General features: G+C 36.8%; 1 protein-coding gene across 1 annotated transcript in view; it reads left to right on the forward strand.

Annotated features, from left to right (window-relative positions):
* The window catches only part of SEMA3C (semaphorin 3C), a 180,195-nt gene that overhangs the window by 112,930 nt on the left and 45,278 nt on the right, over positions 1–21,987 (forward strand). The window contains exons 11-12 of the mRNA XM_077863864.1: positions 1,003–1,147; positions 10,444–10,666. Coding sequence (XP_077719990.1) covers positions 1,003–1,147; positions 10,444–10,666 — 368 coding nt within the window. The remainder of the gene's footprint in view (positions 1–1,002; positions 1,148–10,443; positions 10,667–21,987) is intronic.

Raw genomic sequence — 21,987 nt, forward strand, 5'->3', positions numbered from 1 at the left:
GATGCCTTTCAGGATGAACAATTTAACTCCTGTTCTAATAGAGAAAGTAGTCCTGATTTAACTCACAAAGAATTGAACAAACTGAAATGAACCAAATTCTTTAAAAAGTTGTTTCAAAAAACCATTTCTATAATGTTTGTTTTCCCCAATAGCATTTTGAAAAATTCAGAATTGTCATTTTTGACCAGTGATGCTAATGATTAATTAATATATCTTGCTTTTTTCAATGGGCATCTAAGTTTTCCATTAGGCATCTAATTTAGGAGATACATATAAATCAGAACTGTTTCTGTCAATCTGCCTTATTGACAATAGTCGTAGTTTTTAATAAGGATCTAAACAAATTCTATGAGATTTTATTGACAATATAATGAATCTCTTTTGTACCTTATTGGGTTTGGGTTTTTTTTTTCTGTCATAGCAGGGAAAATACATAAAACTATGATAACAGATTTTTCTAGTTACTATTTAGGACACATGTAAGAACATTCTCACATTAAAATCATCTTAAGACAAAGAGATTCCATTTCTCTTAATGAGACTTATTTCTCTGAGTTAAATTATGATAGATTGTACTGACAGTGACTTAGAATTCAAATTCATATTTTTTAATAAATCATCAATTGATTTTTTGTTGTTAAGATAAACTAGTTAAAAACTTTTTTGACTTGTCCTATATTTTGGTAACAATAACTCTATTTTTTTATTTTTATTTTTTAAATATCTTAAATTTTTTTATAATAACTCTTCTATAACTTATTACTATGTACTACCTCCATGGATGACTTAAATGTTTTAATGCTGTGTGTACCAATGGTTTATTTCAAAATAATAGAAGTTTTTTGGCTTTGCAATGTGCACTGTAACATTCAACTTTTCCATGATGACTTATATCAACTTTTTATCACAAACTTTACCATCTATTTTTTTAAAATTGTATTTAAAAGTAAAAAAAAAAAAAAAAAGTAAGATAATGGATCTCTTTCTGTTTTGTTTTTTTAGCTCAGTTTTTAAAGGCTCGGCAGTGTGTGTGTATCATTTATCTGATATACAGACTGTGTTTAATGGGCCTTTTGCCCACAAAGAAGGGCCAAATCATCAGCTGATTTCCTATCAGGGTAGAATTCCATATCCTCGCCCTGGAACTGTAAGTATCTAGGAAAGTTTCTTTGTTATTTTGCTTTTTAAAAAAATATATATGTAATTTAATAAGAAATGAATGACATATTGATATTTATTAAATATGCCATAGACCTACTGATATACTCATTTTAATTTTTCAGGTCATGGTTTCTCACATTTGGGATTTTACAAATAGATCCTCTACAATTTTTTCTAAGTACTATTACTAATAAAATCTCCCAGATTTCAAGACAACTGTATATGTTAAACACAACAGAGATATTTCCTAATTTTATTGGCATAAAAGCCATAGCTTAGAAAGTGTTAACATTTTGGTCGCAGCCTAAAAGAATTTGAAAGCTAGTTGCTTTTTACAACCCTTCCTAATATTAATGAGTCTCACCTGTTTTAATAAAGAAGTAATCATACAAAAAATAATTTAGCAATAAAACATATATAGATCTTTCAATTTTAAGGTATATACTCAGGGATATATTAAAAATTATATACTGTATATTTCTCAAACAAAGTAGTATGTGTAGACAAACACAATGGGGATCCCTGGGTTACTCAGCAGTTTAACGCAGCCTTCAGCCCAGGGCGTGACCTTGGGGTCCTGGGATAGAGTCCCACGTCGGGCTCCCTACATGGAGCCTGCTTCTCCCTCTGCCTGTGTCTTGGCCTCTCTCTCTCTCTCTCTCTGTGTGTGTGTCTCTCATGAATAAATAAATAAAATCTTAAAAAAATATATAATGAAAGTGATGTTATAATTCAATAAAATATTTATGAACTATAAAGTTTTCAGGTATACAGGATACCCATGTTTCATAACATTAGCAGTATTAAGAAGTACTTTGAAAACTAACTTTTCCAGCTGAAGTTGTAGGTAGTGCACTGACAGATTGGACTTGAAGTTTTTCTAGGACTACAATAATCATAGTCCTACTATATGTTTTTTATTTGGCCCATTATGATGCTTTATTGAATTCTAGAATATTGATTAGTTTTGATCTCTGTAAAATGTCTTATGGTACGCTGAGAAGAGACAATCAAGAGGAATATAATTTTCTTATATTTTTGCATTTCATAGAATATGTTATGTTTATAAAATGGGGTGGATGTGAATAAAAAGAATGGTATTATGAAAAATAATCAAAAGATAGTTAAAATATTGTTTTCTTGAAATGTCTCTTTTTCCTTTTTCCTTAAATACGAAATTCCCTCTACCCATGTGCTTTCAGATATTCACCCTATGTAATTTTTATTGTTAATTCCTTTTATTTTTGTCTTATTATCAGAGTTTATTTGCAGTGTATTATTCAGTCCTTTATTTTCTCCTCATCTTAAATATACTGCTGTCAATTTTCTTTAAAAAATAGGAAAAATAGTTTGCTAAACCTCTAAACCTATTTATTCAAAATTGAAAGAGATCAAATTTGGTTCCCTGGCTAGGAAGCACAAAGATTAATCATTGATACATCTTTTATAAGAATAATTAAAATTTAATTAGCTGGAAAGATTATCATAATTGCTCTTTACCTATGAAACAATTAAATTTGAAAAAGCCACACTTAATCATGGCTGGGGACAAAGTCCTATCATACAATTCACAGTCTCCTTTTACATGATCTCCCTTTGATACAGCTCAACAGAAAGTTGAAAAATACTTAATTATTTTGGGCAACACAAGCAAAACATCAACAGATATATTGATGCTAGGGCACCTCAACTTGGAGTGTGTTGGATAAGAAGCAGAGATTACATAAAAGAAGTGAAAGTGAAGAGGAACGTGAACAATTTTCAGATTCCATTATAACTCACAGCTCTCATTAATTCATCCAGTGTAGTTCATGTATTCCCAGGTGACTCACTGATAACCTATTCAAGAATAAATCTGATTTTTGAGAATTACTTGCTACTTGAAGTTGACCAAGTCATTACATCATCTTAATACAGAAAATTTACAAGTGATTGTGACTGTGTATGCTTTCATTAATTATTCTTTTTAACAACATACATTTGGGATTAGTATAGGGATAGTTTGTTTGTAAACTCAACAAAATTCTATTTCCCAAGTATTACCTTAAGAGAATTTTCCCAGATTAAAAAACAAACCAACAAAAAAACGGATAAAAGAGAGCCACCCTAATAGAATCAGGTTTGAGGCCTTAGAGCCTCAACGAGTATGTGTGGAGCGAGTTTATACCCAGCTTATAAGAGTAGATTCTGTGCACCTCATCTCAAGTAAGGATTCACAGTAGTGACTTGAGAGCACCATGGTGACAGTAGTTACAGTTTGAAGTTGACAAGTATTACAAATCATTGTAATAGGGCAGCGCAGGTGGCTCAGTGGTTTAGCGCCGCCTTCAGCCCAGGGTGCGATTCCTAAAGACCTGGGTTCGAGTCCCACATTGGGCTCCCTGCATGGAGCCTGCTTCTCCCTCTGCCTGTGTCTCTGCCTCTCTCTCTCTGTCTCTCATGAATAAATAAAATCTTTAACAAAACAAACAAAAAAAACAAATCATTATAATAAATTGACAAAAAATTACATTTTTTTTTTTTTTCCTGAAGAAAGCCACCACCCCTGTTCTCAATGCTAGTCAGACTCTTCATCCAAATGACAGTTCAAAAAGACTCTCAGGAATCATATTGAGAAAACCACTCATGTCAAATAGCAATTATTCTACATAAAATGTGAGAATAGATAAACCCCTTTTAGTAAAACAAAATAAACCAATGTTAAATTAGAAAATTCTGCTAATAGTCCCACTTTTCACTATTTCCAAGTTCCTAAGAATAAGCATGTTTTTTTCCTGCTGTAAAGCAGTGTGGTATAAGCCAGGGCTTAGTAATACACATCTGGAGCTGACTCCATGAAATAAAGGGAGTAGTCAGTACTTGAGACATATTTCTATAATGTGGTTTCTTACATCTGGTGCTGAGACCAGAGCAGCTCCCTTCAATAAAAAAATTGTCAAATGAGTGATCCTTAGGGAGTGAAATAGGCAGGGTGGAGGAAGACCTCTGGAACTCCTTCTGGAAAGCATACCTCCCAGAAAATTTGGTCCCTCCACCCTTCGCTGAGCAACACACCATGAAGGCTCAGCTGTCTGACTCAGATGGCCAGGCTTCCAGGGTTTAATATCCCACCGATATAGCAGGAAGACCTACAGCCAAGTGACCCGAAGCATTCCCTCTTTTCTGGGTTAAAAATGTTGCTTCTGAAGTCTTCTTGTGAAGAATTAACTGTGACTGCTGTACTTTATTTCCCTACACAGTAGTCCAGTTGCCCGGTCAACCTCATAAATACATGGCTGGATTCTTAAAAAAAAAATGACAGGGCCAGAAATTGTATACCCTCACTCTAATGTTTCCGTAGGTGATTCTTTTAAAGCAGAGTTGATAGCTTTGTTAGCAAACTGCCCCAACTAGCAAGCCCAAGTCAGTGGGAAGAAGCCTGCCAATTGTGTCATAATGTTTTTCCATAAGTAATTCAAGTTTGTGGAAGAAACAAGACACCTTTGGTATGTTGCAAAGGGCAGCCAAAGACTGCAGATTCTCTCTGTGGCTGAGCTAACATATTACATTATTCTGTTGCAATGTGTATAAAGCTTCTGTAGAAAGTTGTTTTGCTTATACTATCCTGCTTAAAGCAGAACCTGATTAAAGTGTTCTGTTTTAATATCTATTTATAAGTGGACCAGAACCATCTGCCTTAATCTTGCTTTGAACAGTTCTGATACTTCTTCACAGCAAACAAATACAGAAAATTCATGACCCACATAGTTAGTGGTGGCATGAAAAAGAGAACTTTATTGCTGGCACTTCTGTTGATTCCACACATCTTTGGGAGGTTCTTACATTAGAAGTATTTCTAGTCTTCTTAGACGTTTAAAGCATTGTTAGGGAAGTTTACAGTAAAATTAAGTAAGACATGTAGACATGAAAAGTTCCTTACATGTTTCATATTATTCGAGACATGAATAAAATAGACAATAAATACTATCGAAGTCTAGATGAGACAGAGACTTTTGTAGGATAGCCTTGTCCTGAGAAGGCATATAAAAATATGAGATTGAGTTGGCCCTGAAGACAGTCAGATTTGAATAATTTGGGTGGGGAAAGAATGCTCTTCTAGACAAAGGTTACAGCTTACATTATAAGGCAAAGATGGAAATTAACAAGGGAGTTCTAGAAGCTCCCCCTGAGCTAGTAGGACTGGAGCAGAGCACTCTTGTCAGCAGTGAGGGATAAATGAAAGTAAAATATGGACCAAGTGGTGCATAAGTACATGTCCTCAGCTATATAACTCTTTGGGCTTTAAATAAAGGGCCTAGATTACTAAGGGTTTAAGCATGAGCTCAGTTTCTCTCAGAATACGAGTTTCAAAGACCAATGCCAGAAACTAACCCAGATTCTGGAATGCCATTTATTCATGTCCGTGTATTTATTCATACACCACTCATCTTTCAAGTGTTAGGTCAAGCTCCCCTTGACCATGTCAGTCACTCCTTCTCTGACTAGTTTTGCTTTGCTTTGCTGCAGTTTTTAACCTCAACTCCTACCTTTCTTTCACTCTGAGCATTATGACCCAGCAATGCCCCACATTATAGTTTCCTAGGTATTCCAAATTTTTGTTCTATCTCTAAGCCTTTCCACCAACTCAGAGAGCCTTAAGTTCTCTGCTCTATTCTGAATTCATTTAAAAAATATTGGCTCTTAACCATATATGGCAATTGATCATGAATCAAGATTTGATATTTATTTTATATTTGTCCTAAATTATCATTATATGCCTTGTTATTTTGCTTTGAATATGCCCATCTTTCAAGAATCTTATGTCTACAAGATAATGGTGGCTTCTTATACTTGTGTCTTCTATTGGACACATCAAAATGCTTTTTGAATAAAAAAATGCACAAGGAGGGATGCCTGGGTGCTCAGCAGTTGGGTGTCTGCCTTTGGCTCAGGGTGTGGTCCCGGCGTCCTGGGATCAAGTCGCACGTCGGGCTCCTTGCGTGGAGCCTGCTTCTCCCTCTGCCTATATCTCTGCCTCTCTGTGTGTGTGTATCTTTCAGGGAGAAATACATAAAATCTTAAAAAAAAAAAAGTGTCCAAGGTATAGCTACATGAATTAAGATATGAGTATATTAATACTGAAAACTAAGATCATGGATGTGAGATTTAGGAGCATCGGAGGATGGCAGGTGTCAAGAATAGCTAAAAATAGGGAAGAAATTAGGTTGAGGGCAACAATTGCTGATACTTCCTTAACATGGCATTGTTATTGTTCCTAGCATTTCACCCAACACTTTAGTAATCAAAACACTTAAAATGTCTTTACTCAAAAAAGGAGTGCTTATCACTGCCCGATAAACAGAAAGCTAGAACTGGAAAAAAAAAAAAAAAAAAAAAAACCCAGCTTAAAGGAGAAGTTTAACCCAAACTACTTAATGACTATTTGTAGAGTTCAACCTTCTGAAGAATGAGACACCAGCCTCATTCAGGGACAGAGGCTTTATTTTATGATAGTTGGTGGATGTTCTATTATCTTGAGATCTCAGTACACAAGTTTTCACATATCACAAGATGAGGGATAAGTCCATGAATTTTATTTATACTTGGCAATGTTACACTGAGCAAACTCACAAGTCCAGAGAGAGAATCTGCAAAGGGTAATCCATTTTTATTCTTGTCACCATCATTGTCATTCATCCTGTGTCTTATCTGCAAAGTTTATGCCATGAATCAATTGAAAAAAATTAATTCTTGTCAAAAAGATTTATTTTGTGATTTTGAAAATACTCCTACCAGGAAACATTTGTTTCTAAGCAAGAAGTTCATAAAACTGAAGTCCCTAATGGGGGACATTTGAATGAACATAAAATAACTGATTTGAGTTGATCTGTTTGGGTTACCTATTTAATAAGTATACTTTTGTGCACATGAGACATAATTTTTAACTGAATTTAAATTAAGTAAAACCCAGAAACTAGACACTTATAATTTAATAACCTTATCACACCTGAAAGTAATTGCTAACTGGAAATTATATAAATTGCCTGGTAATATATGCTAACTTTGGATCTTTGGCACTTACAAATGAGAATGTTTGCAAATATTTAAGGGGACTTCTCAGCTTAGCAAACCATAATTAGTGGTGTTTTATGAGGAGCTGGGTTGCCTATGCATTTGTTCTTTCCATTTTTTCATTCAGTGAGCAATGCGTTTCCCTTTTTCCACTTTGTGTGAAGAATGAGGGTAGAGAACACCCATAATTCTACACTTTCCCGAAGTATGGAACACATCCATCATTTTAGAATACCATCAAATGAAGTTCTTTTTCCCCATTTGGTCTTTTTTTGTGGGCAATTTATAAACATGTATATTTAAAGATAATGCTTTTTCCTAAAAGAAAAGCATATGAGCCCCAGATGAAAGTCGCTTGATTGGATAATGAATCAGAGGCTTAGTTTTATTACTTGTCTCATTATCTCTCCTTAGTGAAGTCATTTAATTGCTCCCTGTGCCTTTCAATAAAAAGAGAACTATATTTACTGGTCCTGAAAAAAGTTCTAGTAATGTTAACTGGTCAAAGTGAGTCTAAAAATTGCCTTCAGTATCATACAGTCTAAGTGAGTGAGGCAATATTAATAATTTGCTGAGAGTTATTTGCAAAAGTGGGTCTGCCCAACGATACTGGTCCAGGGGCACTAACCTTGTGGGATAATTGTTGCAAGGATTTAACCTACAAGTCACCATGTCTTTTGGGTCCCTAACGTTGCTTTTCTCTTTTTACATTGAGTTAACATTGTAATTTTGGCAGATTTCACATAAAATTCCACATTTCTACCTTCCGTTGAAATCTGGCCACACTAGGCTTATATTCCTGCATAGGAGCAATAGCTAGAAATGAGTATTCATTGCCAGTTTGGAATAAGGCACAACTTTCCAGTTTATTACTGTCCCCATTACACCCTACAGTTTGCTACAGATGCTGTATCCTTTGCTATTGATCAGAAAGTTGGCTTTGTTGCTTTCCTTTACCTTTTACCTCTCATAAGAGAATAAATGAAAACTAGAACAGAAGTGCTTTTCTTTCAAGAAAATATGGCATTAAATACCTGAGTATTTTTGCTTTTGAAACTTGAAATATTGTCAGGTATTTAATAGGATTACACAAATAGTGTGTGTATATGTTAAAGATTATACCCAACAGTTTTGCTTGTATAACTTAACACAGATCCTATTAATGGATAAGTTTGCATTCCAAGCTCCAGCAGCTCCCAGCCTACCCCTGAGCTTGGCCTCAGATGCCCTATAAATGGAATCCTCTCCCCAGAAGCCCTTGTTATACCTTCTTTCCAGAACTACTGAAGCTGTCCAGCAGGCCTTTTTCAGATCTTATTATTGCTTTCTAGTTGCCTCTTTGAACTTGAAGCTCTGAATCTTTCCTCTCCTGGCCAGAATCGAGGCTCCTGTTTCATACAGCCCTGAACCAAAATTGAATGCCAGCGGTAATAGAGTAAATCACTAGTTAAATTATCCTTTGTTGAATATCTACTATCTGTCAGCTTTGTTATATATAGGCCCCAGAGTGAAACGATGAACAAAATATAACCAGTCAAGGTCAACATGTAGCTTACATTCTAGAGGGAGAAACAGGCAGTAAACACACAAGCAACTAATACGTAATATACAGCTAGGTAAATAGAGCTGTGAAAAAAATAATCAAGCAGGTTAAGGAGATAGAGAGTGGAGATAGAGATGGGGAACTATTTTTATGTGTGTCGCCACTTTTAAAGAAGTGACTTGAACTGAGAGCTGAATGAGGTAACAGGGAAAACCATGGAGTTATCTGGAGAAGCATATTTCAAATGGGGAATATAGCAAGTGCCAAGGTCCTGGAGGGGGAGCATGCTTGAGCCTCAAGAACAGTGAGAACTGGGGATCCCTAGGTGGCTCAGCGGATTAGCGCCTGCCTTTGGCCCAGGGTGTGCTCCTGGAGTCCCAGGATCGGGTCCCGCATGGGGTTCCCTGCACGGAGCCTGCTTCTCCCTCTGCCTGTATCTCTGCCTCTCTCTCTCTTTCTCTCTCTCTCTCTGTGTGTGTGTGTGTGTGTCTCATGAATAAATAAATGAAATCTTAAAAAAAAAAATACAGTGAGAACTACTAGGGCAATGGTAGATGCAGACCAGATATGCAGGGATCGGTAGGCCATGCTAAGCTGTTGTAATTTTATTCCAAAGATAATGAAAGTCACAGAAGTCTTGTCTAGAGGGGAATGGTCAGGTCTAATTTACCACACCAAAGCCAAGCTCCAACTCCAGAAATCCCTCTTGGGAGGAGGGAATCAGATGGAATAAAAACTCTTGCCCATTAGAGTTCTGATTGAATTTGATAACGATTAGCTATGTTAGCCAGTAACAGCATTAGATTTTATCCACAAGATTTTTTTTTTTTTTACCCTAACAACACTGTTTCTGGCACAAAATAAGAATAGAAAAGAGAGGGGTGGAAAGGTAAGAAGTTATAGACAGAATGGCATCAACTGCTCTCTGAAAACAACTGGAGCAGGACAAGTGGACTTAGCCTTGCTCAAATGGTCAAATTGGGTATATTTTTAATTCGGTTTCTATAGATAGTTGTATATACAGTCTTGCTGTTTTCTCCTCAATGGAGAGCAAATAGAGATGGTCCCCACTTGGGATGGTTCATCTCGTGTTTTTTGTTTTTTTTTTTTTTGACTTTATGATGGCTGGTGCAAAAACAGTACACATTAAGCAGAAACTGTACTTTGAATACTTAATCTTGCTCTTTTCCCAGACTAGTGATTTGTGACACGATCCCCTCTCATGATGCTGGGTTAGGCAGAGAGCTGCAACTCCTAGACAGCTATATGATCACAAAGGTCAACAGCTCCTATTCTTAAATCATTCTGTTTTCCACTATTAATACAGTATTTCAAAAAATTGCATGAGTTATTCAACACTTTATTATAAAATAGCATTTGTGTTACATGATTTCTGTCTAATTGTAGGCTAATACAAGTGCTCTGAGTGTATTTAAGGTGGGCTCAGCTAAGCTATGATGTTAGGTAGGTTAAGGGTATCACATGCATTTTTAACTTATGGTATTTCCAATTTACAACAAATTTATCAGGATTTAAACCCATCATAAGTCAAGGAGGAGCTGCACTTAAAACAACTTAAGCTTCTAAGTATTTTGAAAAGTAGGACTTTTAGTGATAACCTTTGAAAAGTTATCACTAAAGTGAAGTAACTATTTACTAACTTGGTTCTTTTTAAAATGTTTTATTAGTGCCCAGGAGGAGCATTTACACCCAACATGCGGACTACTAAGGAGTTTCCAGATGATGTTGTCACTTTTATCCGAAACCATCCCCTCATGTATAATTCTGTATACCCAATCCACAGAAGGCCTTTGATTGTTCGCATAGGCACCGATTACAAGTACACAAAGATAGCTGTGGATCGAGTGAATGCTGCTGACGGTAGATACCATGTCTTGTTTCTTGGCACAGGTAAGCATTTGAGCTCAAACTATCCTTCAATGTGCAGTAAAGGAGTTTAATAAGTAAGGACCATAATATTGGAACCAGAGAGACTCCAATGTTGATTTCTTCAAAACCCTTTCTTCATAGGGTTATTGTGAGGAACAAATGGGTTAATATATGTAAAGCACCTAGAACAGTCGCTGGCACATATAATAGAGAAAGATAATAATTATGAGCTGAAAGAAAAGATGGGAAGAAATCTTAAGCATGTAAGTGTGTCTCTCAACTGAAGCAAATTCTGCAACTTCTTAACAAATACATGGAGCCATTCTCTAAGCGATCATGATAATGATAGACAGTTCTAGATGACACTTAAATTTAATAACAAATACAAATAACTTTTTTGAAAATATTAACGGTGGTATTTTAATATATTCACAACCATAGTTTGCCAATTTTAATAGACTAACTGAGTGAAAAATACTCTTGTTTATAAATCTATATGAATGTGAAATGACTGGCTCTATAGCAGGGGTCCTCAAAATGTGTTCCCCAGACCAACAAAATCAGTATTACCCAAGAACTTATTAGAAATGCAAAGTTTAGGTCCCCAGTCCAGGAACTCTAGGGGTAAGACCCAGCCATCTGTGTTTTGGCAAGCCCGCCAAGTAACTCAATACACAGTAAAGTTTGAGAACCACTCCTCGAGAGGAAAAAGCTCTAGTTTGCCATTAGACAGTAATTAACATCTTTCAAACATTCCTGACTATGTTGCAGGAAGTGATGAAGTCTTTTTATTTATAATATCAAAACTACTTCATGAAATTAGGCAATTCCTCTACTAGCTTAAGAAAGAGATACGGAAAAAAATAAATAAATAAAAGAAAGAGATACAAAACGTGTCTATAAATCTCATTATAAGCTATGCAGCGGTGCAACACGTATTCTGAACTAAGAAATGAATTGCACTCACAATTCACTCAATTTAAGATGTGGGTATTTAGCCAAGAAAAAATACCCACAAAGTGTGACTTTCCTATAAAATTCTTATTTTGTTCTTACACTGAAACCCCCAGATCTGAATCTTTCACTCTCATATAATTTCAGCTTGTATTGGTCGGAGGTTGAGAAACTGTTGGCAGGCATATTTGGCATCATCTTTCACACTTAGACATACGGGTGTTTTCACTGGTCCTCTCTTTGTTTGCCCCATACCTGAGAAATAATTCCTCCTTCCCAGACTAACCATTCTCTAGTCTGTTCTCAATTTTATCCTTTCCTGCAATTTCCAGGAACTTTATCAGTTATCTTCTCATTCACTTTGTTTGTTCATTCATTCTCTACTGTATCCTTGGCTAGAAACCTTACACCAGGATACAAAACTAGACTACACCTTCACTCTTGGCCACTTCTGCTGTACTGCTGGTTTTGCCAAGGTCTTCAATGTCCTCCTGATAAGAAAACCCAATGAATCACCGAGCACCTTTAGTCACTGAGGCATTTCCATCTCCTCTTTGCACCATTTGGTATTGTAGAATCTCTCTTTACCTGTTGCTTCGGCCACAAGTAGTAGAAGTTCCTTCTCAGTTTCCTTCATAAGCCTAGCTTCTTCCTGCTTGTGAGCGTAGGTATTCCCCAAGGTTCTGTCCACAGTCCTCTTCTTTTTACATATTCTTTGGCCATTTCATTTATTCATTTGGTTTTAATCTATTATGTGCAAACAAATCCTAAATCCCTCGTCACTGTCATATCCTGAGCTCAATATTTGCATTTACATCTTCCCTTTTTTTGTATTTTATTTTATGATTTTAGTGTTTTTAAGTTTTTATTTTAATTCCAGTTACTTAACATACAGTGTTATATAATATAGATGTACAATATGGCGATTCAACACTTCCATGCATCCCTAGTGCTCATCACAATAAGTACGCTCCTTAATCCCCATGCCCCACCTACCTCTCCACTGGTAACCATCAGACTGTACTCTATAATTAAAAGTCTGTTTTTAGCTTTGACTCTCTCATTTGTTTCCTTTGCTTTTTTCTTGTTTCTTAAATTCCACATATGAGTGAGATCCTATGTTTTTGTCTTTCTCTGATTTATTTCACTTAGCATTATATTCCCTAGCTCCATCCACATTGTTGCAAATGGCAAGATTGCATTCTCTTTTTTACAGCTGAGTGATATTCCGTGTATATATACCATCTCTTCTTCATCCATTCATTAGTCGAGGGACACTCAGACTGCTTCCATATCTTGGCTGTTGTAAATAACGCTGTTATAAACATAGGGGTGCATATAATTGGTGCTTTTGTATTATTTTGGTAAATACCCTGTAGTGCAATTACTGGATCATAAGGTGGTTCTATTTTTAGCTTTTGAGGAAACTCCACACTGTTTTCTACTGTGGCAGCATCAGTGTGCATTCTCACCCAAGAGCACAGAGTGTTCCTTTCTCTCCACATCCCTGCCAACATCTGTGTTGTTGATTTACATCTTACTTTTAGATCGCACACAATGTGTAACTCCTTAACATTTCAAACAGCATGCTTCAAGCTTAATTTATCCACTCCTGAGACTCTGGAACCAATGCTTAATCCAGTCTCCCATATTGGTATTCTTACCACACCTTCCTTCCAATGTTCTGTTTCTCCTTGATATGTAATTTCTCTGTAGGCATATCACTGTGCCTGGTAAACTTGACAAATGCCAAGATGATTTGAATATCATGACTATATCCATTGCTACTCATATAACAAAGTGAATTCATAACTATTTGCAAAAGTTCATCTTCATTTGCATACAAGCTCTGTTCTCCCAAGATGTAACCTCCATATGGATGACTTTGAAGAGTTGCGTTTAGCCTTGGCTTGGACCATCTGGCATGGAGTTTGCATTAAAAAAAAAAAAATCCTTGAGGTGAAGTGATAATTTTAGAGTCATACATCTTCTCAATATCTCATACTACTCATAAAGAGTAACTGTTTTCTTTTCTTTTCTTTTTCTCTTTTGGAACTTGTGTCAAATGTGAACTCTGATGTCACAGGTTGTCTCAGGAAAGTTTGCATAAAATACGTAGATTTAATGGAGGAAATTTTCAAGTCTTTATACACTGTGTAGCAGTGTTTATTCAGATAGACGTCAGTAAGAAACATACTTTTGCACAAATTCTTTGGCTTTTCTTGCCACATAAGTATCTGGCACCTTTACATGGACTTTTTATGTTGGTATTTAAACATTTGTGTCATTTTGAAAAACAGTATTTAGGCATATGTTTTTAATTGTACTGAGAAGCTTCCCTAATGATTGCTTACAAAGCCACATGAGTCTCTGAAAGACTCTAATAGGAAAGCACATGCTATGACACTCCCTCTGCCAACAGCATCTTTCTGAAGAGATGATAGCTCACTGAACCGTTGGATCTTATCCTCATGGTTATATCAGACTGTATTCGAATTTAGAAATTGTGATTTCTGTTTGCCTGAAACTCTTAACAGCCAGTATATTTGTATAAGATCGTTGTTGCCCAAGTAGTTCTTGGATTGTTGGTGAAATTTCTTCAAAAGGGAGAGTTCTCAGTGCTTGTTTGCTACTAAAAGTGAATAGAATAGCCTTTTCTGAAATGGAACTTGGAAGAATTACAGGTCACCGCTCCCAAGGATTTCTTAGCTTTGGGCATCTAAATGTCTTAGGAAGGGTATAATATGTCATGGTGTTGCCAAATTCCTCATTACCAGAGAGCTTTTCAGCTGTTTAAAGTAAATAATAATGTTCCAATTAATGCCATGAGTCAAGCTTCTCTCCAGGCTTTCCTTTCTCTCTACCATAATGGAAATTTTAGAGGAATTTAATGAAGACCTTAGTTGTCAAAGAAGGTATCATTAAAAAAAAAACCAAACAACTTACATGACAGTTAATTGGAATGCAAATAGGATCTTATGTAACTATTCACTTTGAATATTATGAATGATTTGTAGCTCCCAGAATCTCTATGGTACTTATGTGAGCTCAATGCCTAGTAACCCTTACAATTAGCCCCTTACAGTGGACTACTACACCAGCTGAGTTTGAGAGACTGGTAATCTGACCCTCCACTCTCCTGGTACTACTTCATTATGCTTTGTGTACTGCAAGATGCAAAGACAGGCAGACAGATAGATAGACAATAAATAAGAAAAAAGAAGGGGAAGGAGAGAGGAAAGAAGAAAGAAGGAAAGAAAGAAAGATAATTTGAGCTTTGTCTTCTCATCGTTTATTTCTTACAGCTTGCATTATCGATATCTAATCTAGGGTTCAGCAAACTGCAACCTGGACCAAATCTAGCCCACGGCATGTACGGTACATAAGCTAGGAATGTTGTTTTTACATTTTTCAATGATTGAAATAAATTAACAAGGAGAAGATCTCACGAGCACTGAAAACAACAAGATACATAGATTACCCTGTTCAAAAATAAAGTTTATTAGAATATGGCCACATTCATTCTCTTCCGTTTTGTCTGTGGCTGCTTTTGAGCTACAGTGCCAGGGTTGAGTATCCTCCACAGAGACTGCTTAGCTCACAGAGCCTAAAATATTTGTTATTTGGCCTTTTAGAGAAAAAAAGAGTTTTGTCTGGTAGTTGGATAATTTTAGAAAAATGAAGACTTCTTAAGAAGCTATTTTCTAATATGTAGATATAATACAGGAATTCATAATGTTGCCCAAAATAAATATTTCTTCTTTTATCTTGAGTAAAAAATATTCTGCTGTTCTATTAAAATTTAAACTAGAAACTAAGTTCACTAAATATGTTCCCATTCATTCCTGCTACCACCCCTCTAAAAATGATCTCATGTTGGGAAAAAAAAAAAAAGTGTTTTCAGGTCAGTGCTTTTGTTTTATTCTGTAGCATTTGTTGATATTTGGTAGTATCTTTGTTTTCTGGCTTTTTTTGTATGTGTCGTTTTGTTTTTTGTTTTAAATTCTTAGTTCTGTGGGTATTTGTGTGATCCTTACTTCCCTGCCCCCCTTTTTTCTTAATCTTTAGGAAAGGCTGTAAAACAGCAGGCAAGAGCTCTCACAGGATTAACATTTCTATTTTACTTTGCCACCTACTGCTTACATCCAGGCCATTGGTTCAAAGCTGACTGTATTGCACCAGTGAAGACATTTTTGCCTGTTTTCCTTCTGCCTCTGGAGTTATGAAAATATTTAAGTGTCTGGGTCAGGTTTAGACACATTCTATCAAATTTATATTTTTAGCGCTATATATGAATCAGAATGACATGTGGTTTCTGATGAAAGAACGATAGTATTCTTGTGAATGGGTGTTAGCGGTTTAGGATGATTTAATGGCATTATGATTTTTTTATGTAGGGTCGATACATGTGGTGTTCTGCCAAAATTCTTATATAGTATGGACTGTTTCATGCTTCTTATTAGCTTCCGTTTCACTGGATGAGTACTAAGTTGGAATGTTGGCTCCAGGAAGTCCTTTGAAAGTGTGGAGTTTTGAAGTGTGTGCCACATATGTGACTAAAGCCTTAATATGTTTGCCTTGCAGCGTTACAGGATAACTACCTTCATAGTAATGAACCAGTTTTGGCAGTCGCATCTCTTGGAATGGCACACTTAATGAACCGCAGGGCCAGGCATTTTGATTTTTAAATAACTCCCTAAAATACTGCATTTAAATTTGATAGCTGGAGCAGTGTTTTGAGCTCAGGAAAGACTACCATCAGTTGGAAGCTGTGCATGAATGTCACTCTAAGGATAATGCCTGGACTTCCCCTCTGCTTACGAGTAGGAACAAATCCCTTTATAAGTCACTGGTTTTTAATAACATTGTGGTTCACTGCTTTCCAAAGCAGAATCTGAAAACTTCTGAGAGTTTTCCTAGGATTCTACTGGGATTTTCACAGCAGGAAAAACTAATAGAACAGAGTGGAATGATGGCTGAATTGACAGGAGAAGATGATAAATTGTGGTGTGATGACTGCTTGATCATGTAGAAGAGTAGCAGAAAGGGTGTCGGTGAACAGAGAGAGACAGAGAGAGAGAGAGAGAGAGAGAGAGAGAAGAGAAGGAAGGTAGCCAGCCCATGGAGTGATTGCTAATCCAGAGATGAATGTTCTCATTTACATTTTACCTCCAAAAGACAGTTTATTCAAAATACATCCATGGCTAATTGCTGAAACTTTTTTATGCAAAAAGCAGATTTTTTTTCCATTTAAGCTACTTTTCAGAGATATATTCTTTTTTAAAGATTATACAATCTCATGTAGTGATCATGTAAATTTTAGTATTCTTAGTTTACCTGAAGAACCCATTTGTTTATTTTGTATTCTACTTATTATGCAAGAAAGTATACTTTTTCAGGTTTCTGAAATATTTTCCTCCTGTTATAATGATGCTAATTAAATTTATAGTACTTACTTTTGCCAGACATGTTACTGACTCTCATCCAACTCTTATCATTAGTCAGGAATTGTAAGAATGCAGTCTCCATGGGGGCAAGCGTACATGTCAGACTTCTTCATTGCTGTCTCTTCAGTACTTAACAATAGTGCGTCACTCCGAGTTGCCCCTCAATAGATATTTGAATCAAGGAATAAATGAGTTGCACTTATCCTCCATCCTGTCTGGACAGAAGCTCAGATGAGTTAAGATCACATAGATATTTGGTATATGATACAAGTAGAATATAAACTCTTACTGTCTGATTTCACATCCTGAGCATTTATTCTCTTCACTTACTACTTCATTTACTATCACCACTAGATATTATTTACCTCTTATGAAGTTAAGGTAATTTCATTTATAGTTTCTCATTTTATATATATATATATATATATATATATATATATATATATATATATAGTGAATTAAGTGTTTCATCCACATAAGTCAAGGTGATGTTGATGTGCTGACATTCAACATTAGCATCAGATTTGTTTGGTTTGAGTGACATCACTCACTTTTGCCCATCCACATGTGTCACCAAGCCTTACATGTGACCAAGATACATCTTACAAGGTGACAGAGAAGACATGCAACAGACTGTATTTGTGTGTAAATGAACTTAACTCTGCTAGAATTTAACCTGTGAATCTGATATCTTTCTGTGTCAGTTTCCATATACTCAAGAATGAAAAAGATTATATTTTTCGGGGAGGGGAGGTTGCAGAAATGGAATGGGTCTTCTCCTTAATTTTTGATAGATCACTAAATCTTTGCACATCTCAAGTTTTTTTGTTGTTTTTTTTTTTTAAGTGGGGCTTATATCTGTCTTCAGTATGCCTTACAAACTCACCAAGACACATGCAAATCTCTTTGGCATGCTTCTATTACTTAATTAAAATGGATCCTGCATATTCAATGGATATATTTGGCGGATTTCAGAATATCATGCTAGGAGAATGTGCCTCTCAACAGGAGAGATGGTGAGGGTTTGCTCTGTGACACTGACTGACTCTTTACTATTTGATCACTGATATTTTCCTAGATGACTTGAAAACAACTACAGCCAAACCTTATCCCCACACATTGCCTTCATTTAACCCTTTACACTAAATGTACATAAGAAACTTTTCTACCACAAAGACAATTTAAAATCTTTTGTCTCTGTGTTAAGAAAAAATAACCACACTATGTTTTTGTTCTTGATGTGCTGCCAAGTTTCTCCCAGGCAGACTTGGCAGCTTTTGTCCCGAGGAGAAGAATTTGCAGCCTTAGACTCAGCGAGGCCAAGCCTTCTCGATGTGATTACCCAAAGGAGGTCTGAGCTACCTCTCAGTTGTGGAGGTGGTTTCTGTGGTTTTCCAGCTTTACAAGTTTTTGTTGTTGCTTTTATGGAACTGAAAAGAATTCAAATTTTGTAGAAAATGGAAAGAAAAGTTTCATTTTAGAAGATGAAGCATAGTGTAAGTAGGAATAAAAAGATTTAAAATTGGATTTTCTGAGGCAAATCTGTGGTATTAGAGTCAGAAATGCTTACTTAGTTGTATGTCTATTTTCCTCTTCCACTAACGTGGTAGGTAGACTAGTAGCCCCCCAGCGGTTACAACACAGTATCTGGAACCTGCGGATGTGTTACCTTACATGGCAGGCTGTGTTATAGACCTTGAGAGGAGGAGATTTTCCTGAATTGTCTGAGTGTGCTCAATCAAATTACCTGACTGTGTGAGAGCAGACCTTTCCCGGCTGTCATCAGGGGGAGATGTGACAGTGGAAGAAGTGTCAGAGAGTTGTGATTCTGCTAGCCTTGAAGATGAAGGAAACAGAAGAGTGTGGCAAAGAATTTGGTTGCGTTGGGACGCCTGGGTAGCTCAGAGGTTGAGCATCTGCCTTCAGCCCAGAGTGTGATCCTGGGGTCCTGGGATTGAGTCCCACGTCAGGCTCCTTGCATGGAGCCTGCTTCTCCCTCTGCCTGTGTCTCTGCCTCTCTCTCTCTGTGTCTCTCATGAATAAAAAAATAAAATATTTTAAAAAAGAACCTGGTTGGGTTCTAGAAGCTGGAAAACTCAAGGAAGCAGTTGGTTCCTAGACTCTCTAGAAAAGAATACAATTCTCTGACACCTTGATGTTAGCCTGGTGAGACCCATGTGAGACTTCGAGTCTACAGAACTATAAGGCAACAAGTATGTTTTGTTTTAAGACACAAAATTGGTGTTAATTTGTTATAGCAGCAACAGGAAGCTATTGCAACTGGGTTTTGAACTCTAGCTTCATTGAAAGACTACACTAAAACTATTTGATGTTTCTCTTCAGAATTTCTAAAATGAAAATAATCAATCCGATGTTTTAAAACTCTGGCAGAGCCTTTGCTAATTAATCCACAAAGATAATATGTTTTGTTCTATAGCTCCTTTTCAACTAGTACAGAATAACATAGTAATACATCAGAAAGATATTATTTATTCACTCATTAGAATTTAGTGATATTATTGCATGCCAGGGCTTATGATCTATAAAGAAAAATAGCAACAGCACTTACCTTTAAGGAGCTCATGACCCAGTGGAGGAGACAATTCAATCTAATTCAGTTAATATTATTGAGCACCTGTTACCTGTTGTGTGGCAGGCACTTGCACAGGTCCTTGGAATACACCAGTGAACCAAAGAGACTAAGATCTCTGCCCTTGTGGACCTTACATTCTACTGGAAGAGAAAATGACCATAATACATAAACAAATTATATAACCTATTTGAAATGAAACACAGACACACCCTGGAGAGATCTGTGGTCAGGGTTTGCCTCATTGGGATGGTTAGAGTTTAGCAAAGACTTAAAAAAATAAAAGAATATTTAAGGAAAGAGCATTGTAAACTCTTCGTAGGGCCCAGTGTGTTAAGATCTATAATGTGAGGATCTGTAGAGTCCTGAAAGGAAGTGGCAGCCAATACACACTTGAGACAGTTTCCTATTGCTACTTATCAAATTACCAAAAGATTAGTGGCTTAAAACTATACACATTTGTTATTTCAGTCAGTAGATGAATGCTTGGCTGGACTCTCTGCTCAGGGTCTCACAAGTCTGCAAAGTGTAAGCCAGGCTGCATTACTTTCTGGAGTTGAGCATCTCTTCCAAACTCACATGATTTCTGAAAAAAAAAAAAAAAATTAATGACATTCTTCAATTTTGATGCAGAATTGAGGCTACAGCAGTTCCCTGACACATAGATCTCCCTATTGGTCATTAAAATCATAGTTGTTTGCACCTTCAGAATTAGCAGTCTCTCCCTTCAATCTGCCAAAATGGGGTTTCATATAATGTGGCACAGTCATGAGATTCACATGCTATCAGCTTAGCATTGTTCTGTTGGTTACAAGCAAGCCACACCTTTCACCTGCACTCCAGGGGAGAGGGTATACGGACACATGACTCATTAGGGATCACCTAAGAGTGGGTCAGCCACTGCCTACATACGTCGTAGATAGATCACTTGGACAATGACGTGGCACATACAGTACAGACAGAAAAGAAAGCCAGTTGGCAGACTTTTTGTTTATCACCAGCAAGAAAGGATGAGAGCCTAAATTAAGACAGGTGTCAGAAGTTGGAGGTTGAGAGGGATTACCGGGTTCGAGAGATATTTTGGAGGTGATAAGGACTTTATGATAACAAATTGATTTGGGAAAGGTGGAAGGGTGAAAACAGTGTTTAGTGTTTTATAGATTTATGACTTGGCAAATAGATGGGAAGAAGTACCGTTCACTGATCAAGGGAGTATAGAATCAGCAAGCAGATTTAGAGAGTAGTGAATTCCTTTTTCTATGGCACACCTACACTTGGCTATGACCTGTTGTGTATCAGAGACTGAGTTTTTCATCGAAAATACATTATCTTGTCAAAATCTCATAGCCACCCTATGAGATAGTATCAGTAGCCTCATTTTACAGTTGTGTAAACTGAAGCTTTGAGAGGTTAAATGGCTTTCTTAGGGTTGTGATGCCTGTGTGTAACCGTAATTAAATTCAAATCCAAGTCTGTCCCACACTGAGTTAACAATTTGGTGGACCATCCGGAGGAATAAGTCAGAGAGTGTTGTTGTAGATACACTTCAGCAGAGAGGGCTGTGCTAGAGATGAAGATACGGGAGTCACAGCGATGTAGGTGTTAGCTGAATCCGTGACAATCCTTGAGGCCCCACTAGGAGACTAATTCAGATAAGAATTTAACTCTGAGGAGCTCATCTAAGGTTAGGAAAATAAAGAGTATTTGCCAAGGAAATGGAGAAGGAGCGATCGGGAAAGTTAACCGAGGAAGAAGAAGTACCATGTGGTCTAGAGCAAAGAGAGTAGCGGGCGGTAAGGAAGCAGTCGTGGACAGCCTGAGACGTGGCACGGCTGTGTCGGGGCGACCTCGTCATACATTCCTTTCCTCATTGCCCTGTCTCCTTTCATACCAGCAAAATTTGAGAGGGAAATGGCCATTCTAGTTGAAAAAAAAGGAAATGTGAACAGGAGGAAGTAGGAAGAGGTCAAGGGGGCAAGGAAACGGTGGGTTGAGAGACAACAGAGCTGAATGAAAGGGGAAAGCTCCTCTGCAGCCCAGCATCCAGAAACCTAGGTTGAAAGTCCAGGCCATGGAGCATCTACCTGCGGTTTAAACGCTGACAATGAACGCACAGCAGCCTATCTTACAGTGAAAACGGTGCAGGAAATAGATTAATTAACGCCCATATAATTTATGAATCTCAGACGAGTAATTCTTTCCCTAGATGTTGAAGGACCAAATAGAAAGACTTAGCCCCAGTTTTGCATCTTTGGAAATTTAGTTGTTGCATTCTATGTAAGATTAGACCTACATGTTAGACCTTATATAGAATGTACACCTGCATTATTCAAAGTGAGTCTGTTTGCTTT

Source organism: Canis aureus, chromosome 21, assembly GCF_053574225.1.
Source record: "Canis aureus isolate CA01 chromosome 21, VMU_Caureus_v.1.0, whole genome shotgun sequence".
NCBI classification, from domain to species: domain Eukaryota; kingdom Metazoa; phylum Chordata; class Mammalia; order Carnivora; family Canidae; genus Canis; species Canis aureus.